Genomic DNA, 9,907 nt, shown 5'->3' with positions numbered 1-9,907 from the left:
ACCTCAGCTCAGTTGGCGTTTTTGTGTGGAGTTTGCATGTTCTCCCTGCCTTTGTGTGGGTTTCCTCCAGCTGCTCTGGTTTCCCCCACAGTCCAAAGACATGCGGTACAGGTGAATTGGGAAGGCTAAATTGTCCGTAGTGTGTGTGTGTGTGTATGTGTGTGGATGTTTCCCAGAGATGGGTTGCAGCTGGAAGGGCATCCGCTGTGTAAAAAAACTTGCTGGATAAGTTGGCGGTTCATTCCGCTGTGGGGACCCCAGATTAATAAAGGGACTAAGCCGACAAGAGAATGAATGAATGAATATGATTGCATGAGAATAAACACAGAGACGCTTGTTTGTAGAATATCTTTACTAATGTAGTGAAGTGTTGCACTGGCAGATTTTTCACTTGTTTTCATGCATGAAGTGAAAAACAGGTCAGACAGTTCTTCATTTATAATGCACTTTATTTTATTTTGGAAGAAAAGGGTTCAGATTTTTTAAACAACTGTAATTTATTTCCAGTGGATTGATAAACCTGATATTAACTAAAAGCTGTCATGGTTCACAATAAGTGATAAACGGCCTGAACACAGGGGCCAGATCCTGGATCATTTAAAGGGTTAGTTCACACAAATATCTAAATCATTTCTGCATGGTATGAAGGACCATGAACTCCAGGTGTATTTGATTAAAGTCCTGCTTAAAGTGTTGTGGTCACGGACCAAAAAATAATAGGCACAAATCAAACATTTAAATATTTACATTTTTGAGGTTTCATTATTTGACTATTGGAAAACAAAACTGTACATATACTGCTGTATAGCTTGGGTAAAGTAGAAATAATAACTGATAATTGTATGTAGGCGATGCAGTGGCGCAGTAGGTAGTGCTGTCACCTCACAGCAAGAAGGTCACTGGTTTGAGTCTCGGCTGGGTCTGTTTGCGTTTGTGTGGAGTTTGCATGTTCTCCCCGTGTTGGTGTGGGTTTCCTCCGGGTGCTCCGGTTTCCCCCACAGTCCAAACACATGCGCTATAGGGGAACTGGGTAGGCTAAATTGTCTGTAGTGTATATGTATGAATGAGAGTGTATGGGTGTTTCCCAGAGATGGGTTGTTGCTGGAAGGGCATCCGCTGTGTAAAACATATGCTGGATAAGTTGGCGGTTCATTCCGCTGAGGCGACCCCAGATTAATAAAGGGACTAAGCTGAAAAGAGAATGAATGAATGAATTGTCTGTAATTTTCTGAACAATCTAACTTTGTTTACTGTGGGGTTGTTTTGAGGGTGGAGTATGGGAGGCCATATTGGCGAGCAGAATGTAAACAAAGCCACAGATCTGAACAAAACTCAGATATTCAGCTGATTATTCCTGCTAAAAATGATCAATTATTATCATGTTTTGGGCTGAACTCATCGATCAGACTGAAGTAAGAACATTTAGAGGACTATAGACTGCTTTCCAGAGCACGAATCTGGACAACATTCATGTTTGCTCATCATTTCTGCTCAAATAGGTGCAATAGGTGCAAAATTTAGCACCCTTTCCTGCTTACTAATTCCTCTGTAAGATTTACAGATAGATTATCTGTTAGTTTTTTTTTTTTTATCTCCGTTTAGACAGGATGAAGATATTTCTCATAATGAATAATTGTCCAAATATGGAAACAATAATTGAATGAATTACGAATAATTGATGACCTAAATGTGATTGATTTAAAGGTGCAGTATGTAAGTTTGACACACAGTGGATGAATGAGGTATTGCACTCCTGGATCAAGACATATTTTCACTCGGCCTAAAGGCTGATTTAAGGCTGATTTGAACTTCAGAACTGAGACTATTATTCAATCCGTGACCGCAATACTTTTGGTGGGAGTCTAATCTCATGCATGTGTTTTCAGCGTTATCCGCTGGCCTCTAGAGGTCGCTCTCTCCGTACAGTGCAGTGGAGAACGCAGCGTAATCCAGAGCTCCAGGAACAGCGTCAGGTCCTTTATATGGAGGCATCCTGGAGATGCAGTATTCAGCCTGCTCTGGAGGAAGCTCACGCCGCAGCTCGTCCACCAGAATATACGGCTGAAACACACACACACACATTGGGACACATGTGCATGCTAGGATAATGACAGTAGTGGAATTACCTACTGCTATAAAGTCTAGAAGGGATACAGCTGCAGATATGCACATCAATATTGCATCATTTTTGATAATTCATATTTTTACATTACTGTGAGGGTTTGGGGTAGACGTTAAAAAATACAATTAATGAGAAGTTTAATAAATAATATAAATAATTCTTTCTAACTTCCAGCCACAACCATATCTGTTCTAGCGACAACTGCAGTACTTAACTTCCGCCTTTCTGTTTGTTTCTTTATTTTAATTAATTATTTTTATTGTGCAATGTGTACAAACACAACAACTTTCAAAAAATAAAACAAAATACACTGCTCAGAAAAATAAAGGGAGCACGTGGAGTTACATTGTGTTGTTTATTTTTCTGAGCAGTATATATGACCTATATTCACTGAGAAATTGATAAAAATATATTAATTTTCAAAATGGGGTGTGCTCAATAATGCTGAGCACTGTACATATTCTATTATTTGGTGTCTTAAGATGTTCTGTAAGTGTTTAATGTACATTTAACGTGTGTGTGTGAACTGACCTTATCGGCGGCCAGAATCCTGAAGGAGGCAACGACCTGCTCTGACGTGTCCGATTCTCCAGTTTCACGGGTCATAAAGTCCACAAACGCCTGAAACGTCACCACTCCAGAACCATTGGGGTCCACCAGAGCCATGATGCGCGCAAACTCTGCTTCACCCTTAAACACACACACAGGACACAGAGACAAGAAATACCATCGTCCTCTGACATAAAACCTTCTCAAAGTCATCAACACACATTTTTCTTTTGAAATTTTAATCAGACATGCTCAGAATATGAAGTTGAAGTCAAAATTATTAGGCCCCTGTATATTTTCCCCAATATCAGTAAGATTTCTTCAACACATTCCTAATCATAATAGTGTTAATAACTCATCTCTAATAAGATTTATTTTCTCTTCTCCATGATGACAGCACATAATATTAGACTAGATATTCTTCAAGACACTAGTGTTCAGCTTACAGTGACATGTAAAGGCTTCACTAGGGTAATTAGGGTAAAGTTAGGGTAATTAGGCAAGTCATTGTATAACAGTGGTTTGTTCTGGAGACAATCCAACACTAATATTGCTGAAGGGGCCAATAATATTGAGCTTAAAACAATTAAAACTGCTTTTATTCTAGCCGAAATAAAACAAATAAGACTTTCTCCAGAAGAACAAATATTGTTATGTTATAATTTTATGTCAATTTTATTTTGTGTTATTATTAATATTATTATTATTATTATTATTATTATTATCATTATTACTATTATTACCATCATCATTATTATTATTAATATCATTATTTTTATTATTATTATCATTATTTTTTATTATTATTATCATTATTATTATCATCATCATCATTATTTTTATTATTATTATTATCATTATTATTAATATCATTATTATTGTTGTTATTATTATTATTATTAATAATAACATTACTATTATTATTATTATCATTATTATTATTATTTTTGTTAATAACATTATTATTATTATTATCATTATTACTATTATTACCATCATCATTATTATTATTAATATCATTATTTTTATTATTATTATCATTATTTTATTATTATTATCATTATTATTATCATCATTATTTTTATTATTATTATTATCATTATTATTGTTATTATTATTATTATTATTATTATTATTATTATTATTATGTACTGTGGTAGTTTTTACCAGATCATATCCCATAGAGATCAGACAGGCTCTGAAGTCATCAGTCTCCATACCGCCCTTCTTCTTCTGTTGAACACACGAAACACACACGATCATGTTTAATAAGAGTACATTTACAGTCATCCTAGCACTTTTATCTGGAGTGACTTACAAAAGCAGTCTGTCAGAGAGCCAGCAATGTAATAAAAACAGTCCTGTACAATGCATATACACACCGTACCACAGCACTAACTACACATTACATATCTTTACTCATTTTCTGACAAGATGCTTGACTCAGTGTAGTTTAAAAGGAAATGGAGCAAATCTAGATATCATTGAAAACCCTCAATTAACAGCTGATCGTTTTATTTTTGGCATCTCCAATGAAAAAAATACTGTAGTAAATTATAGTAAACACTACAATGTTTATGAACCGTATTGTAGTAACGTACTTGAATTAATCTGTTGTGTTGATTCTACAGTTGCTATGGTAACATGACAACTATAACTAGATTCTTAAAGTTTAAGGACAAATTTTGAGGCTGGCTTGTAAACGCCTGATGGTAATAGTTTATTAAGTTTAAACAGTTTTAAAAAATATGAAAAGATAGATAGATAGATAGATAGATAGATAGATAGATAGATAGATAGATAGATTAGCATGTTATTAGCATGATTCTAGCATGAATTAGCATGTTACTAGCATGATTCTTGCATGAAATAGCATGTTATTAGCATGATTCTAACATGAATTAGCATGATATTAGCATGATTCTAGCATGAATTAGCATGTTACTAGCATGATTCTATCATAAATTAGCATGTTACTAGCATGATTCTAGTACGAATTAGCATGTTACTAGCATGATTCTAGCATGAATTAGCATGCTATTAGCATGTTTCTAGTATGAATTAGCATGTCACTAGCATGATTCTAGCATGAATTAGCATGCTATTAGCATGATTCTATCATGAATTAGCATGTTACTAGCATGATTCTAGCATGTCACTAGCATGTTATTAGCATGATTCTAGCATGAATCAGCATGTTGTTAGCATGATTCTAGCATGACTTTGCATGTTACTAGCATGATAGATAGATGGTAGTCTTTGGTAGTCTGAGTTAAATCAGCCCAGTTAGAAGTCTGTACAACAGTCTGATGTAGAGTTATGAGCTCACAAAGTTTGACCCAATGTAAAGTCAATAAGAGTCTTTTGCAGTGGAAGTCTATGGGACAGTTTCTAGGGTCATAAAAGTGGTTGCTAGGGTTCGGCCAGAAAGTTAAAAGCTCATCGGTTATTGGCAGTTAGGTAGTCTGAGTTAAATGAGCCCACTTAGAAGTCTGTAGGACAGTCTGATGCAGAGTTATGAGGTTACAAAGTTTGTTCCAATGTTAAGTCAATGGGATTTTTCCGACGGTCCCGGGACGTTTTTCGGAAAACCAAAAGTCGGATCACTTGGAAAAGATATAGCAACCCGAGTCAGACCAGTTTGGAGGTCTGGTGTGAGTTTGGTGGTCGTAGCTCGAAAGCTCTAGGAGGAGATAGAGTTTAATTTTTAGTCTCAAAAGAAAAATAGGATAACAATAGTCTGGCTTGCTACACAAGCCAGCCTAATAACTGATCTGCTGTGGTGATTCTACAGTTGCTATGGTAATATGACAACTATAGTAACTGATCTGCTGTGGTGATTCTACAGTTGCTATGGTAACATGACAACTATAGTAACTGATCTGCTGTGGTGATTCTACAGTTGCTACTCTATAGTGTGTATTACACTTTACTATAGAACAACACTATAGTGGTGTTTTACCCTGTCGAAGTGTGTGAAGGAGGATCTGAAGTCGTTGAGTTGTTTCTGGCTGATTCCTTTTGCGTCGCGGGTCATGATCTGAGTCTCGATCTCGTTGATGGTGCGAGCGATGGTGGTCAGAAGAGACTCCCAGCCCACACGGATGTGCTGCGGAACACACACACACACACACACACACACACACACACACACACACACACACACACACACACAGACATGGGATGTGTGGGATGCTGCAGTAGAGTACATAGACCTGTGTTCGTGTGTGTGTGTGTGCGCGTGTGTGTGTGTGTGTGTGTGTGTGCGCGTGTGTGTACCTCCATGGTGTAGTTGGTGTGTTTGTTGTCGAATATGAGCGACTCCTGTATGAGCTGGTGGTCTCCCTCCAGCTTGTCGATGTTGGGTTTGTAGCTGATGATGTCGTGCTCGTATTGTTTGAGTGTGTTCATCTGATCCTCCAGTGTGGTACCCAGATCCACCGTACTGTGAGCGATCTCCTGTACACACACACGCACAAGCACAATTAATGATAACAGACATAAATAAACAGAAAAACTAAACCCAAACACCGAATGTGACAAAGACACACATCACAGTGTCTAAACATAAAGAGGAGACATGGCGTTAAACATGGGTATGTGTGCTTGTGTGTCTTTTTGTTTGTTTGTTTGTTTGTGTGTGTTTGTGTATGTTTGTGTGTCTCTGTGTGTCTGTGTGTATATGTATTTTGTAGTGTTTGTCTGTGTGTTTGTTTGTGTGTGTGTGTGTGTATGTTTGTGTGTTTGTGTGTGTGTTTGTTTGTGTGTGTGTTTGTTTGTGTCTGTGTGTATATGTATTTTGTAGTGTTTGTTTGTGCGTGTGTGTGTGTGTGTGTATGTTTGTGTGTGTGTGTGTTTGTGCTTGTTTGTGTGTCTGTGTGTATATGTATTTTGTAGTGTTTGTGTGTTTGTTTGTGCGTGTGTGTGTGTGTGTGTGTATGTTTGTGTGTGTGTGTGCTTGTTTGTGTGTCTGTGTGTATATGTATTTTGTAGTGTTAGTCTGTGTGTTTGTTTGTGCGTGTGTGTGTGTGTGCGCGCATGTGTGTTCATGTGTCTGTGTGTGTTTGTGTATGTTTGTGTCTGTGTGTGTTTGTGCATGCCCATGTGTCTGTGTGTATATGTGTGTGTCTGCGCATGTGTCTGTGTGTGTCTGTCTGGATATGTCTGTGCGTGTGTGTTTGTGTGTTCGTGTGTGTTTGTGTATGTGTGTGTGCGTGTGTGCGTGTCTGTGTGTGCGCATGTGTCTGTGTATATGTCCGTGTGTGTTTGTGCGTCTGTGTTTGTGTATGTTTGTGTGTGTATGCGCGTGTGTGTGTGTATGTTTGTGTGTGTTCGTGTATGTTTGTGCATGCCCGTGTGTGTGTGTGTGACCTCCATGCGTGTCTGTATCCAGGGCCCGATGGCGTTGGCTTGTCCTGCAAACTGTCGTCTGAGTCTCTCGTTCACATTCTGTCTGGAAAACTCCTCATGCAGAGCTGAATCTCTCTGAGGAACCAAACGCTTCACCTGCAGGAAACACACACACACACACACACACACACACACACACACACACACACACACACACACACACACACACACACACACACAAAGACACACGTTTACTCACACAAACACACACAATAATACCCACTCAATCAATCACACAGACAATCACACACACACACACACACACACACACACACACACGCTCACCTTCTCCCACTTCTGGTTGAGGTCAGCAGGGGTGATGCTGCAGTAGATGTTGGAGAGTTTGCTGCTGATGCCGTAACTCTGACAGATCTTCTGCACCTCATTATAGATGCTCATGATGGCCTGACGCTCGCTGTCCGCCTCCGGGAGAGTCACTTTAAACTGATCATGAGCCGACAGCAGATTCTGCACACACACACACACGCACACACACACACACACACAAACACCGTACGAAAGCTCCTTTTAAAATGGAAAAGATGGACTTCCGGTATAGCAATGAAGGAGTAAGGTGCGTGGAAGAAGGGCTCCCAATCTACTTTATTAAATTAAACCTGCTAAACGCTAAATATTTCCAGTTACTGTTAATTGATTTGTTTAGAACATTATCGGCCAAAATATGAGTAATTCTAAGCCGAAGCAAGCTCATCCTTCAGCTCCACCGACAACGAGATCTACCACGAGCATCGCTAGCAAGTTAGCAACCATGGCCGCCGCCGCCTCCAGTGCTGAAAAACAGGTCACGTCAGAAACTTTTGAATCCGTATCCATAGACCTGTTGATTTCTGAATTAACTAAACAGCGTGTTAGTATCAGGGAAGATTTCTCTGCCTTGATTCGGGAATCTATCGGGCCTTTACAAAGCTCCGTGAATGCGTTAAGAGAATCGGTTGAAGGATTTCAGAGCCGCCTGACTGCGACGGAGTGCCTAGCTGGGGAGAATTTTGAGAGGCTGACAGCAGCTGAAAATGCTATTAAAACTTTACAAACTCAGAACACATCTCTGCTTGATCGCATTGAGGATTTGGAAAACAGATCTCGAAGAGCTAACTTGAGGATCGTGAACATTCCGGAAGGTAGCGAAAACGGCAAAGACCCCGTTACTTTCGTTTCTGAGATGTTACTTGAGATGACGGGCACGGAGGTCTTCGACAACCCACCAACACTTGACAGAGCGCACCGTTCACCCGGCCAAAAACCAGCGGACGGCCGTAAACCACGTCCATTTTTGGTGTGTTTTCATCGATTTCAGGAAAAAGAGCGGTTGCTGCGCTGGGCAAAACGACACGAAATGAAATACAAGGGGAACATCATCAGAATCTACCAAGATCTCAGCGCTACCCTGTCAAAGAAACGCTCCTCTTACAACGGCATCAAGCAATCCCAGATAGCAGGCAGTAATCGGCCCGAGCTCGGCTGCCCTCCGGCGCCTCCGGCTCCGACTCGGCATCGGCGAGTGTTATCCGGGCCGAGTGCGGGCCGCAGCTCGCTCGCGCACATGCGGTTGTGATGCGGCTGTAAAGCACTGGCCCGATTCCGGTCAACCATATCCGGCCCGAGTCTGTCTGTAGAGTCCTGGCCGCTTCTGGCAAGGACTCGGCTGATGGCAACTGATTAAGTTCTTATTTTATCTAGTAATCTGTTAGCTCCACGTTTAATGATAATTTGAGAAAATATTCATGGTACGATAGCAAAAAAAAAAAAAAAAAAAAAAGAATAGAGTGGATGGTCGCAATGTTTAGACGCAAACAAAACAATATTATTTATAAATAGATTATACATGTCATCTAGAGAAAAACTATGTAAAATTTGCTTATTTTTGAGATAGCACGCTCCTGTGCTGACTGTTTTTTTTAAGCAGAAGTTGGTTTCATAATAAACACATGCGTTACTAAATTCCTGATCCAAACTCCAATCCAGACGGTGGCGGTAATGCTCCAAAAAGCTGATTGTCAACCACCATGGCACGAAGATCACAAGAAGAAAAGGTTTGGTTTTTAAAAAATCTCACGTGGAGTCCGGTCAGAAAGGTAAGCTTTTTACTGCTTGTGTTCTGTATAATTAGCGAATTTAGAGCTTAAAACATTTCCACGGTGTTTGGTTGTAACAGCGTTTAGTACTTTAAAACAGTTTGATACGAAATGTAACTTGCTTTAAGAAACACGACTGGAGCTAATGTATGCTAACGCTAACAGTTACAAACACGTCTGAAAGTTCCTTTTCCTTTTACACAATGTTAGATTGTAACGTGTGTAGTAACTGAAAACTATTTTAATTATTTTAAAGAAACATGAAACGAATTTGTGTGTATGCTTACTTTGCGTTAAAGAAAGTTTCTGTAGACGAATCCATTAATTAACATGGCAAAACGTGTTTTTTCCTGATTTAACATTATAAAGTACCGTGGATGTTGAAAAAAATCATTGTACAGGCGTATACTTATCCAAAAGTATTAATTCTGTGATTATGTGTAAATAAAAACTAATCGTTTTGGATTAATAAAATATTGTTTATCTTGTTTATGCAGTTAGTCACGAAAAATGATCGAAACTCGACTGTTTACTATTCTCTTTAAATTATCCAAGAGAAATATATTACTATGCACTTTAATTCATATGTGTTAGCCTATGTGAATCAATTATATCTTTTGTTCAAGCTGTAATGTTCAGTTAATGTAAAACTGAACGTCTTAAAGCAGATTTTGATGTTTTTTTTTATGTTGTTGACAGTGATAAATTCTGATTTAAATGAATGGGTAACAAT

The 9,907-nt window shown here is 38.9% G+C and overlaps 1 protein-coding gene and 1 long non-coding RNA gene across 3 annotated transcripts in view; one reads left to right on the top strand and one right to left on the bottom strand.

The window, feature by feature from the left end:
- Positions 1 to 428: 428 nt before the first annotated feature.
- zgc:165653 overlaps positions 429 to 9,907 on the bottom strand; it is a 42,650-nt gene continuing 33,171 nt past the window's right edge. For both annotated transcript variants that reach the window (XM_073917268.1, XM_073917269.1), the window contains 7 exons: positions 7,367 to 7,549; positions 7,043 to 7,177; positions 5,951 to 6,130; positions 5,634 to 5,780; positions 3,839 to 3,904; positions 2,654 to 2,812; positions 429 to 2,061 (listed from right to left, as the gene is read on the bottom strand). In XM_073917268.1, the coding sequence (XP_073773369.1) occupies positions 1,903 to 2,061; positions 2,654 to 2,812; positions 3,839 to 3,904; positions 5,634 to 5,780; positions 5,951 to 6,130; positions 7,043 to 7,177; positions 7,367 to 7,549 (1,029 nt within the window). In that variant the 3' untranslated portion in view covers positions 429 to 1,902. The remainder of the gene's footprint in view (positions 2,062 to 2,653; positions 2,813 to 3,838; positions 3,905 to 5,633; positions 5,781 to 5,950; positions 6,131 to 7,042; positions 7,178 to 7,366; positions 7,550 to 9,907) is intronic.
- Positions 9,120 to 9,907, top strand: part of LOC141376895 (uncharacterized) — a 3,176-nt gene continuing 2,388 nt past the window's right edge. The window contains exon 1 of the long non-coding RNA XR_012388274.1: positions 9,120 to 9,174. This is a non-coding gene — a long non-coding RNA (uncharacterized lncRNA). The remainder of the gene's footprint in view (positions 9,175 to 9,907) is intronic.

The sequence above is a fragment of the Danio rerio genome, chromosome 12, assembly GCF_049306965.1.
Source record: "Danio rerio strain Tuebingen ecotype United States chromosome 12, GRCz12tu, whole genome shotgun sequence".
NCBI lineage: Eukaryota > Metazoa > Chordata > Actinopteri > Cypriniformes > Danionidae > Danio > Danio rerio.
This window is presented reverse-complemented; position numbering and strand designations above follow the sequence as displayed.